Source organism: Oncorhynchus kisutch, linkage group LG1 (genome assembly GCF_002021735.2).
Source record: "Oncorhynchus kisutch isolate 150728-3 linkage group LG1, Okis_V2, whole genome shotgun sequence".
Classification (NCBI taxonomy): domain Eukaryota; kingdom Metazoa; phylum Chordata; class Actinopteri; order Salmoniformes; family Salmonidae; genus Oncorhynchus; species Oncorhynchus kisutch.
In genome coordinates, this window is record NC_034174.2 from 53,829,069 (window position 1) to 53,843,356 (window position 14,288).

General features: G+C 42.0%; 1 protein-coding gene across 2 annotated transcripts in view; it reads right to left on the reverse strand.

The window, feature by feature from the left end:
* Positions 1-11,853, reverse strand: part of LOC109891299 (cadherin-22) — a 121,940-nt gene extending 110,087 nt beyond the window's left edge. For both annotated transcript variants that reach the window (XM_020483733.2, XM_031827054.1), the window contains exon 1: positions 8,641-11,853. In XM_020483733.2, the coding sequence (XP_020339322.1) occupies positions 8,641-8,868 (228 nt within the window). In that variant the 5' untranslated portion in view covers positions 8,869-11,853. The remainder of the gene's footprint in view (positions 1-8,640) is intronic.
* Positions 11,854-14,288: the final 2,435 nt, after the last annotated feature.

Below are 14,288 nucleotides of genomic sequence, written 5' to 3' on the forward strand. Positions count from 1 at the left end.
TTGGCTCTCTAGAAGGCGGCGCGGTCAGCCCAATGCATCACTGGGGGCACAATGCCTGCCCTACAGGTCGTCTACAGGACCTAGTGTCATAGGAGAGCCAAGAAGATCATCAAGGACCTCAGCCACCTGAGCCACAGTCTGTTCACCCTGCTACCATCTAGCAGACTCTGCCCTACACCTTAGAGATGCTGCCCCATGTGTATAGATAAATTGAAGACTGGTAACTTTAACAATATTTGCATACTATTTGACCCACTTTATATGTGTATACTGTATTCCAGTCATGGCTCACCTTATAGTGTAGATCTACTGCTGTACACACCTTTTCTATCCATATATTTATGCTCATGATGTTGGAATGAGATGTTCGACGAGCAGGTGTCTATGGCAAGAAAAGGTATGTGAACCCCTTGGAATGACCTGGATTTCTGCATACGTTTGTCATAAAATTTGATCTGATGTTGATCTAAGTCACAACAATGGACAAACAGAGTGTGCTTAAACTAATAACACACAAATTATTGTATTTTTCTTGTCTATACTGACTGAATACATCATTTAAACATTCACAGTGTAGGTTGGAAAAAGTATGTGAACCCCATGGCTAATGACTTCTCCAAAAGCTAATTGGAGTCAGGAGTCAGCTAACCTGAAGTCCAATCAATGAGACAAGATTGGATATGTTGGTTAGGGATGCCCTGCCATAAAAAAAAAAAACATTTACAAAATTTGAGTTTGCTATTCACAAGAAGCATTGCCTGATGTGAACCATGCCTCGAACAAAAGAGATCTTAGAAGACCTAAGATTAAGAATTGTTGACTTGCATAAAGCTAGAAAGGGTTACAAAAGTATCTCTAAAAGCATTGATGTTCATCAGTCCACAGAAAGACAAATTGTTTATAAATGGAGAAAGTTCAGCACTGTTGCTACTCTCCCTAGGAGTGGCCGTCCTGCAAAGATGACTGCAAGAGCACAGTGCAGAATGCTCAATGAGGTGTCAGCTAAAGACTTACAGAAATCTCTAACATGCTAACATCTCTTTTGACGAGTCTACGACACGTAAAACACTAAACAAGAATGTTGTTCATGGGAGGACACCACGGAAGAACCCATTGCTGTCCAAAAAAAACATTGCTGCACGTCTGAAGTTCAAAAGAGCACCTGGATGTTCCACAGCGCTACTGGAAAAATATTCGGTGGACAGATTAAACTAAAGTTGAGTTGTTTGGAAGGAAAGAACTCCCAACACTATGTGTGGGGAAAAAAGGCACAGCATACAAACATCAAAACCTCATCCCAACTGTAAGGTATGGTGGAGGGAGGTCATGGTTTGGGACTGCTTTAGTGCCTCAGAGCCTGGACAGCTTGCTATCATCGACAGAAACATGAATTCCCAAGTTTATCAGGACATTTTGCACGAGAATGTAAAGCTGTCTGTCCACTAATTGAAAACCAACAGAAGTTGGGTTATGTAACAGCACAATAACCCAAAACACAGAAGGAAAAGGGTCATCAAGGAAAAGGGTGGCTACTTTGAAGAATCTCAAAAATAAATTGTTGTGAAGAAGGCTTCAGGGCACCCAAGAAAGTCCAGCAAGCGCCAGGACCGTCTCCTAAGGTTGGGGTAAAGTCATTTTCTCTGATGAATCCCCTTTCCGATTGTTTGGGGCATCCGGAAAAAAGCTTGTCCGGAAAAGACAAGGTGAGCGCTGCCATCAGTCCTGTGTCATGCCAACAGTAAACCATCCTGAGACCATTCATGTGTGGGTTTGCTTCTCAGCCAAGGGAGTGGGCTCACTCACAATTTTGCCTAAGAACACAGCCATGAATAAAGAATGGTACCAACACATCCTCCGAGAACAACTTCTACCAACCATCCAGGAACAGTTGAGGCAAAAGGTGAGGCAAAAGTAATAACTAAGTGGCTCGAGGAACAAAACATTGATATTTTGGGTCCATGGCCAGGAAACTCCACAGACCTTAATCCCATTGAGAACTTGTGGTCAATCCTCAAGAGGCGGGTGGACAAACAAAAACCCACAGATTCTGACAAACTCCAAGCATTGATTATGCAAGAATGGGCTGCCATCAGTCAGGATGTGGCCCAGAAGGTAATTGACAGCATGCCAGGGCAGATTGCAGACGTCTTGAAAAAGAAGGGTCAACACTGCAAATATTGACTCTTTGTATCAACTTCATGTAATTGTCATTAAAAGGTTTTGACACTTATGAAATGCTTGTAAGTATACTTCAGTATTCCATAGTAACATCTGACAAACATATCTAAAGACACTGATGCAGCAAACTTTGTGAAAATTTATATTTGTGTAATTCTCAAAACTTTTGGCCACGACTGACTTTGACTAGAGCAGTGAAGTCAGGTATATTTTATGACGTCGCTATGCGCAGGATCGCTGAGAGGTGAGAGTCGGTAAGAGATGATCTGTGCCTTGACTTGTTCTATTTCATCCCTGAAAATGTCTGTTCACATATATCAGTTGAGCCAAACATTACAAACATTTTCTGAGCATGACTCCTAATCTTTAGAAAGTTTTGTTCATCGAGAGTTACAGTGGAGAGAACAAGTATTTGATACACTGCGATTTTGCAGGTTTTCCTACTTACAAAGCATGTAGAGGTCTGTATTTTTTAAATTATAGGTACACTTCAACTGTGAGAGACGGAATCTAAAACAAAAATCCATGAAATCACATTGTATGATTTTTAAGTAATTCATTTGCAGTTTATGGCATGACATAAGTATTTGATACATCAGAAAAGCAGAACTTAATATTTGGTACAGAAAACTTTGTTTGCAATTACAGAGATCATACGTTTCCTGTAGTTCTTGACCAGGTTTGCACACACTGCAGCAGGGATTTTGGCCCACTCCTCCATGCAGACCTTCTCCAGATCCTTCAGGTTTCGGGGCTGTCGATGGGCAATACAGATTTTCAGCTCCCTCCAAAGATGATCTATTGGGTTCAGGTCTGGAGACTGGCTAGGCCACTCCAGGACCTTGAGATGCTTCTTACTGAGCCACTCCTTAGTTGCCCTGGATGTGTGTTTCGGGTCGTTGTCATGCTGGAAGACCCAGCCATGACTCATCTTCAATGCTCTTACTGAGGGAAGGAGGTTGTTGGCCAAGATCTCGCGATACATGGCTCCATCCCTCCTCCCCTCAATACGGTGCAGTCGTCCTGTCCCCTTTGCAGAAAAGCATCCCCAAAGAATGATGTTTCCACCTCCATGCTTCACAGTTGGGATGGTGTTCTTGGGGTTGTACTCATCTTTCTTCTTCCTCCAAACACGGCGAGTGGAGTTTAGACCAAAAAGCTATTTTTATCTCATCAGACCACATGACCTTCTCCCATTCCTCCTCTGGATCATCCAGATGGTAATTGGCAAACTTTAGACGGGCCTGGACATGCGCTGGCTTGAGCAGGGGGACCTTGCGTGCGCTGCAGGATTTTAATCCATGACGGCGTAGTGTGTTACTAATGGTTTTCTTTGAGACTGTGGTCCCAGCTCTCTTCAGGACATTGATCAGGTCCTGCCGTGTAGTTCTGGGCTGATCCCTCACCTTCCTCATGATTAGTGATGCCCCACGAGGTGAGATCTTGCATGGAGCCCCAGACCGAGTGTGATTGACCGTCATCTTGAACTTCTTCCATTTTCAAATAATTGCGCCAACAGTTGTTGCCTTCTCACCAAATCTACAATTTTATCCCTGATGTCCTTACACAGCTCCCTGGTCTTGGCCATTGTGGAGAGGTTGGAGTCTATTTGATTGAGTGAGTGGACAGGTGTCTTTTATACAGGTAACGAGTTCAAACAGGTGTAGTTAATACAGGTAATGAGTGGAGAACAGGAGGGCATCTTAAAAAAAACTAACAGGTCTGTGAGAGCTGGAATTCTTACTGGTTGGTAGATGATCAAATACTTATGTCATGCAATAAAATGCAAATTAATTACTTAAAAATCATACAATGTGATTTTCTGGATTTTTGTTTTAGATTCCGTCTCTCACAGTTGAAGTGTACCTATGATTAAAATAATTACAGACCTCTACATGCTTTGTAAGTAGGAAAGGTTTGTGTGGTAGGGGAGATCTGCATGACCCGACTCTGTCTCTACCAACAGTGAGACAAACTGCCTGCGGTTTAAAGATTTTGCTCTTATGAATTTTCCCACTTTAGTGACTGTATCCACAACATGGTTCATTTTCATTACACATTTCCATAGCACCTCCTGATGAATAATACAATTCCGGAGAATTATTTTCTGATCTGGGTTCAGCTCAGCTACTTCATCTTGTATCCTTTTCAAAAGGCCAACGTTTTTTTCCTGTCAAGTTTGGGCACCCATCAGTGGTCACACTGGATAACTTGTCAAAACTCAGTCCCAGCTTTGCCACACACTTATTAACCTCCTCCAATAAATCTTTCCCTATGGTTGTGCTCTTCATTGACTGCACTGAAGCACACTCCTCTGTAATTTCAAAGTCTGGGTTATGCCTCATAAGAATATAAACAACTGTCACGTGCATCACTGCTCTCATCCAGGCCAAGGAGAAATAGGTGAAATCCTTTACCTTGTCTTTCAACCTTTGTTACATATTCTCTGCGATGTCCTCAACACACCATGTCACTGTTCGTCTTGACAGGGAAACATTTTCAAACAGGTCTTTCTTGTTGGGGCAAAGTATTGCTGCAGAGTCAATAAAATATTCTTTAATGAATTCGCCCTCAGCGAATGGCTTGCTTTGTTTAGCAATTTTGTGGGACAGTATACAGCTATTTCTCGCAATTACGTTGTTTGCTGAACCGTTTTGCGAAAAGTCCTTGCTGCTTTTGCAACTGAGAAAGCAACTATTTCGATGCATTTGCCCTCTGCTCAGAAGACATATTCCTATATTTCTCTGCATGCTTCGTCTGGAAGTGTTGGAACATGTTGTAGTCTTTCATGACAGTGATGCTCTCTTTGCACACTAAGAACACAGCTTTCCCGGATACCTCAACAAATAAATATTTTGATGTCCACTCCTGCTGGAGCACCCTACATTCATTGTCTACTTTCCTTTTCGTTTTGCGAAATTTCTAGCTAGCTACTATTTGTAACTGTGACGTCTGTGTCAGCCTGTCAGTCACTGTCTGTCCTCGTGCAGTTGTTATTTATATGTGCCTTCAAAATAAATGCCCCACTAGCTGTGAGAGTTAAATTATTACACAAAGGTGAGTATTCATTGGGCTTTTAATTTGAATAACAAATATGTTTTTCAAAACTTTACTACCATTCAACACCATAGTACCCTCCAAACTCGTCATTAAGCTTGAGACCCTGGGCCTCGATCCAGCCCTGTGCAACTGTGTCCTGGACTTCCAGACGGGCCACCGCCAGGTGGTGAAGGTAGTAAACCACATCTCCACTCTGCTGATCCTCAACACTGGGGACCCACAAAGTTGTGTTCTCAGCCCCCTCCTGTACTCCTACTCCCTGGAACCCCCCCGCATTCACATCGACAGGACCAGTGGAGAAAGTGGAAAGTTCTGAGTTCCTCGGTGTACATATTACTGACAAATTGAAATGGTCCACGCATACAGACAGTATGATGAAGGCGGCGCAACAGCGCCTCTTCAACCTCAGGAGGCTGAAAAAATGTGGCTTGTCCGAAAACCCTCACTAACTTTTACAGGTGCACAATTGAGAGTATCCTGTCAAACTACCTGTCCTCCAGGACACCTAAAACACCTGATGTCAAAGGAAGGCAAAAAAGATCATAAAGGACAATAACCACCTGAGCCACTGTCTGTTCACCCCGCTTCCGTCCAGAAGGTGAAGTCAGTACAGGTGCATCAAAGCTGGGACAGGGAGATTGAAAAACAGCTTCTATCTCAAGGCCATCGGATTGTTAAACAGCCACCACTAGCACAGAGAGGCGGCTGCCTACCTAGAGACTTGCTTTCATTGGCCACTTTACTAAATGGAACACAAGTCACTTTAATAATGGCACAATAAGAATGTTTACATATCTCGCATTACTCATCTCATATGTACAGTGGGGCATAAAAGTATTTAGTCAGCCACCAATTGTGCAAGTTCTCCCACTTAAAAAGATGAGAGAGGCCTGTCATTTTCATCATAGGTACACTTCAACTATGACAGACAAAATGAGAAAAAAAATCCAGAAAATCACGTTGTAGGATTTTTAATGAATTTATTTGCAAATTATGGTGGAAAATAAGTATTTGGTCAATAACATCTCAATACTTGGTTATATACCCTTTGTTGGCAATGACAGAGGTCAAACATTTTCTGTAAGTCTTCACAAGGTTTTCACACACTGTTGCTGGTATTTTGGCCCATTCCTCCATGCAGATCTACTCTAGAGCAGTGATGTTTTGGGGCTGTTGCTGGGCACCACGGACTTTCAACTCCCTCCAAAGATTTTCTATGGCGTTGAGATCTGGAGACTGGCTAGGCCACTCCAGGATCTTGAAATGCTTCTTACGAAGCCACTCCTTCATTGCCGGGGCAGTGTGTTTGGGATCAGTGTCATGCTGTGACCCAGCCACGTTTAATTTTCAATGCCCTTGCTGATGGTAGGCTTTGTTACTTTGGTCCCAGCTCTCTGCAGGTCATTCACTAGGTCCCCCCGTGTGGTTCTGGGATTTTTCCTCACCGCTCTTGTAATCATTTTGACCCCGCGGGGTGAGAACTTGCGTGGAGCCCCAGATCGAGGGAGATTATCAGTGGTCTTGTATGTCTTCCATTTCCTAATAATTGCTCCCACAGTTGATTTCTTCAAACCAAGCTGCTTACCTATTGCAGATTCAGTCTTCCCAGCCTGGTGCAGGTCTACAGCTCTTTGGTCTTGGCCATAGTGGAGTTTGGAGTGTGACTGTTTGAGGTTGTGGACAGGTGTCTTTTATACTGATAACAAGTTCAAACAGGTGCCATTAATGCAGGTAACGAGTGGAGGACAGAGGAGCCTCTTAAAGAAGAAGTTACAGGTCTGTGAGAGCCAGAAATCTTGCTTGTTTGTAGGTGACCAAATACTTATTTTCCACCATAATTTGCAAATAAATTCATTATGATGAAAATTACAGGCCTCTCTCATCTTTTTAAGTGGGAGAACTTGCACAATTGGTGGCTGACTAAAATACTTTCCCCCCCACTGTATATACTATGTACTATATTCTTAACTATCTATTCTTTACTATCAATTGCATCTTGCCGCTCTGTCACTGCTCATCCATATATTTCATACTTATATATTCTTATCCCATTCCTTTACTAGATTGTGTGGATTATGTTTTGTTGTGGAATTTGTTAGATATTATGTTTTGTTGTGGAATTGTTAGATATTACCTGTTAGTTACTTCTGCACTGTCGGATCTAGAAGCATAAACATTTCACTACACTTGCAATAACATCTGCTAACCATGTATATGTGACCATAAAATTTGATTTGATTTGACATGGGTTTTGACTGAACTACCATCTAGTCTCAAACCAGGAAATGGGCAACACACTGTAGATAAATACTGAATGAGATAATATAGCTTTCAGAATTTAAATATTGAACTTAGCAGAAGGGGGGAATCAGACAGACGGACAGATCATAGAAGGCCAAGGAAATTCATTACCCAAATGTATCAAACAAAGCTGCCAGTTTATTGCGATGTGAGTGGCCATTTAGTGAAAATAATATTTAATTAGCAGATTAATGGCCAGCAGGACAGCCTTGGCAGCTTTGCTGAGTTGGGCGAGAAGAAGTTGTCCCACACTGGCCGTATTTAATCCTATATTGCTCTAATTAAAGTTTTTGATATCCTTAGCGATGGATGAGTCCGGCAACATCACCACCGAGCTACTATTAATAGTCCTGGCTTGTGCCCCGGCTTCATGGACAGCAATAACTCTGGGTAATTTTATTAATAAAATCATCTCTCTTTCGCTCCCCCTTGCTATGCCTCTACCGCGTTTATATATCAGTGCCTCGCTTGCCCCGCCACACTCTCCCGTAATGAGTCACTTCGAAATGCATGAATCCTCTCTCTCCACCTCTCATTCTTTTGAGCTCATCTTTTCTCATGCTCAGTCTGTTTTTTTTCTGTCTGTCTTTCTGTCCCTCTGTATGCGTGTCTGTTCATCTGTCTGTCCGTCTGTTTCTTTATCTTCAAGCCCCACCCTCTTTCTCTCCTCTGCTCGTCCTCTCTATCGGCCTGGCTAAGGCCTATCATGTATCCTGGCTGAATAGATAGTACAGTCTGTCTCCTAATAGAAAAAGAATACAGTGGCAGACGGGGAGGCCTGGGGGTAATTCCTGCCTTTATAAGGAAAAGCATTCAGACTAGAGTTTAATATATGAATTTATGATTATCAATTGCCAATGACTGAATTCAGACAATCATGGGTATGCAGAAACAATTTACCAGCACCATCCCTATTTCTTTCGCTTTTGCCATCTTATCCTTTCCAATCATAACATGTCATACAAATCAAATCACAATCAACTCATAAGTAAGATATGAATGAGGATAGGATGTCTGGTGATGTTTTGAGCAAATACTTCAACTGCTATGTTGGTGTTATCCCCTAAACACACGAAAATCTCTCAGACATAGTTGACTTACCTTTCCAACGTAGAGTGGTTCCGTGCCTGTGTACTCCTCCACCACAAAAAACTGGTTCCACACCCATCCTCTCTTCACTCGTTCATGGGACATGAGCTCCTGCTCCTTCGTTTCATCCTTGGCCACGCCATTAGTCCTTGTGGTCTCTGACCATCCACAACTACAGCAATGCAAAAGCCAAAGGGCCACCAACAGGCTACAAGCTCCCAGTCTCCAACAGGTAGCCATTTTGGAAAATCCTGATTGGCTCTACATATGACGGAGATTACCGGAGAGGTGAAAAGAGTCCTAAAGCCAGCAATGTTGAAGAACAAACACACCAAGGACAACCAAGATTTCTGTTCTAGGACTCTTGGATTCATTCACAAGATTCTTGAGTATTCAATTGTCTTAAATAGTTCCGTCTCAGGATGCAGGGCATGTCATGACACGCCATGATTCGGTGAATTTAGAAAGACTGCAGAATGTTTTTTCTCTTTGCAGAAGAAACTTGACAAATCATTTTGAAAACAGACTTATCTTTCCCGTGTGATCTTCGCCATTGAGTTTTTCCAGACTTATCTCCACTGTCTGTCTACACTGGTATCAAATATATTCTGGTAACAGAGATGTCTTTTGTTACTGTACAAGGGAAAACTCCAGTCAAGATTTCCAAGACTTAGCTTTCCCATATGCTTTATGGGTAGCACAGTTTCACGTCGTTGACGGCAGCTCCACAATCTCTAAAACAAGTATGGCGTTGAAGGGAGTGGGCCTGATATTGATACAAAACTCCCTGAGAATTCAAATTGACAATTTCAATCCATACATGGTATTTTTTTTAAATTATTCAATCATTTGGGAAATCCTGCAATGGACAAACTCCTTTGAGTAGAAGATCGTGGGACCAATAACCATTGAAATGGCCTTGGTATCATTATCAAGGTCAATTCGGGATGCAACTGGTAAAACAAGGTTAAAATCTTACTAAAAACCTTGGGTATCTCACTACTAACTCCAAACTATTGGAGCTGATTGACACTAAAATTCATAGTTATTATCTTTCAAAATATCTTTATTTTGTATTTTCAAATTAAAATGGATTTCAAAGAAATGCAGGTCATTCGAACACTCGAGTCCTCAGATCCACAGATTACAAGCGTCTCTCTAGGTCCAGGACCCTAGGGTTGTGTATGGTCCAGCGACCGTCTCTTTTGACGCCATTGCAGTATTAGGGAACAGTATCCTTCATGGGACTCCATTGGCTTAGATCTTATTCCATTCCAGAATTCTTCTGGATGATTCAGGCATAGAGAGGGTCCCCCAAATAAAGTGCTGAAGGTAATGGCAAAACCTGAAAAAGACAAGAAGGAAAAGTATAGGTTACCATCATGTTTTCCTGTAGAACAAAAGGCATTTATCACTGGCTGGGCTTTACACTGCAGTGTTTTCCATCATATATGAAATTGTATAAATGCTTTAAATGCATACTGCAAACACAAAACATGCCTAAAGCTCAACTCATTTATCGTTCATTATCTCTCCAAAACATGCATGTCTTTTCATGCCAACTTTCATCTAGCTCTTCACAACTCGAGCCACAATAATGAAAATGTGTTTTCAGCCTGCCATTTGTTGTGTTCGGCAAGCACCCAAACAATGTGCTCTAAGCACAAGAGCGATGGCACAGTACTGTATGAGGGGAGCGCGCGCCAGGTGTGTGGAGGGGAGGATGGAGAAGAATAGAGGCAAGAGAGAAAAGGGGGGATGGTTCTTCATCACGAGTCAGGCCCCTAGCATCTGTCTGCCTCAGTCTGGCCAACCAAGTGGGCCTAACCCCGGCCAGCTGATTAATTGCATGAGGGAACACTAATTGGATAAAAGTATTAATCAATCAATTCCTCATGGCAACAACCCCCTAATACTTCAAACAAACAATGGAGGAAGATATTGCGATTAAGACAGGGCTTTGCGTTGTATTTGGGCAGCAAGGTAGGTATCAGACATGCTTCCTGAACACATACTGAATTCTGAAATCGAAATTCCATGAATAAAAATTACTACGTTTTGTAAGGAGAATATAACTTTTATATAGATATTGTATACAAAGTACAACATCTGTGAAGTGTAAACACACAGTATCTTCACATCATCAGATGCCCATGTGTGATATACAGGCCAATTGAATAAAATGCACGGCTTCATGACAGACTTGAATTATTGGATGCACTTCAGTTATGGATTCTTCCAATTCTGGCCTCATGCTTTCCACATGTCTTTGGCTGTGAAATGCTGTGCTCTGATAGCTTTGTGTTCTATCTTATGTAACACTGAGTAATAGCGCTACAGTTTGCTGCTCTGTCCCGCATCTATGAATCATTGTGATGTTAAAAGGTTATGACATATGTGACATTTAGAGTAAGAAGTAGCAAAGATGAATCAAGTCACAATTCAACATGACTGTTTGATCCAACGGGAAAACCCTGACAACTGGGAGGGGAAACACCAGGGTCAAACACGCACCATCAATGGACAAAACAGCACTTCACTTTTTATCAACCAGGATTTTAGAATATGAAATGGTAACAAAAAGATATCAAACACTTTTCTGGGTAAAAGTACAGCTCTTAAGTTGCTCTGTAAACCAAAACACTTGCTCGACTCCGAACCGCTTGTCATTTCAAAACAGCAAACAGACTACCAGCTCACTCTGAATTTCATTAAGTACGTATGCATTCACTCTTAATTAGGTGTAAAAAAAAGTATGCAACCATAATGAGTTTGAGAGAGCAAGCGAGAGAAGATGTTCGTTGCTAGTAGCCAGGGTTAATTAGTGCTGTGTCAATGAATGCCCTTCCGAGAAGGAGCCATTTAGCTAGCCGATACAGTACAGTCACAAGTCATCTCTTCCACCCCTAAAGCTATTGGCAAGTCCTGTGCAGTCATTCGTGACATATTAGGGTGGTGGATTGATTTTAAAGCATGGCTGCTGCTTCTCATCAGTGGCCGTGCCCAGAGTAGGCCCCCTGTCAGCTGGCAAGCGGCAGACGACGGATTGGGAGAAGGATCACTGCAAAGTGATGGGCATGGTGAGGCCAGTGACAGGGAGACAGGGCATCTCAGTCACTCCCCTCTCCCACATTCTCTCCATTACACCCATCTCTTCATCAGCTCTTGCTTTCTCTCTCTGGATCTCTCTTTCTCATCCACCTCTTTTTCCAAATGGTCTCCTCCCTCTCTCTCCACCTCCCTTTCTCCCACTCTGTCTCCATCTTCCCATATCTATCTCCACCTCCTCTCCCACTGTCTCCACCTCCCCATCCTTCTATTTTCCTTCCTCTTCTCCCACTCTTCTACCTCTCCCTCTATCTCCTCCTCTCTTCTCTAATATCACTCCATATCTCTTCTTCTCTCTGTCTCTGCAGACAAAGGATACTATTTTTCCATTGATGTTCATTCATTTCATAGCTTGTGTCTGCTATTGACAGTATGTGTTTTTTTGTGGTTTGTAGAATAGTTTAATAACAAAAACTGTATAGTAAAATTTAATTGTGTTGATGCCACTTGTACAATGACTTCCAATATTTCTCTGTTCTCTATGTTTTTAAAACCCTGATAGTTGTCTCTCTGCCTTTTAACTCTCTATACCCTTCTGTCTGCCACTCTCGTAGTCTCTCCTAATTTACTAAGATACCCACTTTTCCTCAGTAACCTCAGTAGGGCCCTGTTCTTTTCAATGTCTCTCACTGTGTCTCCCTTTCTCTCCCTGTGTCACGTTCTGACCTTAGTTATTTTATTATGTCTTTGTTTTAGTATGGATAGGGCGTGGGTTGTCTATGTTAGTTTTTCTATGATTTGCTATTTCTGTGTTTGGCCTGGTATGGTTCTCAATCTGAGGCAGCTGTCAATCGTTGTCCCTGATTGAGAACCATATTTAGGTAGCCTGTTTTCTATTGTGTTTCGTGGGTGATTATTTTCTGTCTTTGTGTATGTCACCAGACAGGACTGTTTCATTTCGTATCATTCTTGTTGTTATTTTTGTTTTAGTGTTCTGAGTTGAATAAATATCGTCATGAACACGTACCATGGTGCATTTTGGTCCGATCCTTGCTATTCCTCGTCAGAAGAAGAGGACGAGCGTGACACCCTGACTCTCTACACAATTCTACTATTTAATTGTTCAGATTTGTATAGCCATCTGGCCTTCTCTTCCTTTATTCCCTTTTTATGTTTAGATGTTTCCATCTATTTCGCTCACCCTGCATTACCCCATCTCTCAGTCTGTCTCGATCTCTTTTTCCTCCTCTTTGAATCTCTTCATCCTGCTCCCTCAAGTAATTGCACCCTGTTAATGTCCTTGTCATGTAAACTAGTGATTGAGGTTTACTGTTCCAACAAGTGAGTAAAAAATGAATGGCCACCATGTTGGTTCCTTTAAAGAACTAATCCGCAGTTGAAACAATAACAAAGCAGGCACCCCGCCACAGAGCTATGGATGCAAGGACTGACCATTCATGATATCAAAACATCTATCCTTTAACCATGTTTTCAGGCTCTACAGTGTTTGTTTATATTTACATTGTTTACAAACATTGGAGTAAAATAAGCTTATATTTTGGGATCTGATGTGGTACGACAGTTGAACAGCTCATGAAGCATTTATAAGTTATATTATTTAAAGATCTATGGATATTTATCATTAATTTATGAATGTAGCCACCGCAGATTTCCCCTTTAAACATGTGACAGCAGAGCTGTGTCCTAGTATCACTGCAACATCACCACATTTCTCCTATAACAGCTCGTCATTTCAGGGGGGCAAGAAATACAGACAGAATTGATTCAAATCTAAGGGGGGTGAGGGATTATATTTGTAAACTAATAGCCTGAGGTTGACATATACCCTTCCCATCCTCCCTCCTGTGTTTTTTATATGATTTGTTTAGAATATGCATCTGCAACACTGTCCATGCGATGGATGAAAGTGATCATCAAAGCAGGACCCACGAGGAGTTCAGACAGTCTGCTTATTCAAGTGAGCTCCGCTGCCAGAGTCAAATCCCCTTCGCTATGCTTCGAAAAAAAAGTTGATTTTGTTATCTCAAATCCTAATTTGTCACAGTTGCTTGGGTTCCATGGCCCCAGTTTCGGGGAGAAAAACCACAAAAAGCAGCATCCACAACAAAAACATTGCTTTGCAGTGAAATTTTTACGTGGTTGTGCTTTATCTGGCGTTTTAAATGGGTAGTCTGGTTCGGGATTGACAAAGAGTGGGTTGAGAATTCAGTAGGCGGGAAAGATAGCAATGATGCTCACACAGGAGTACTATAGCTCTGGTCAAACCATTTGAAACTTGACATAATAGTTTAAAAGTATATCTGTAAAAGCAAATCAAGCTTTATTGATATAGCACATTTCAGACATGAATGCAACGCAATGCGCATCACAGGAAACATTTTTGTTGTTGTTGTACTTTTACCCCTTTTTCGTGATATCCAATTGGTAGTTACAGTCTTGTCCCATCGCTGCAACTACCATACAGACTCAGGAGAGGTGAAGGTCAAGAGCAATGCGTCCTCCAAAACATGACCCTGCCAAGCCGCACTTCTCACTTCTTAACTCGGAAGCCAGCCACACCAATGTGTCAGAGGAAACACCGTACAACTGGC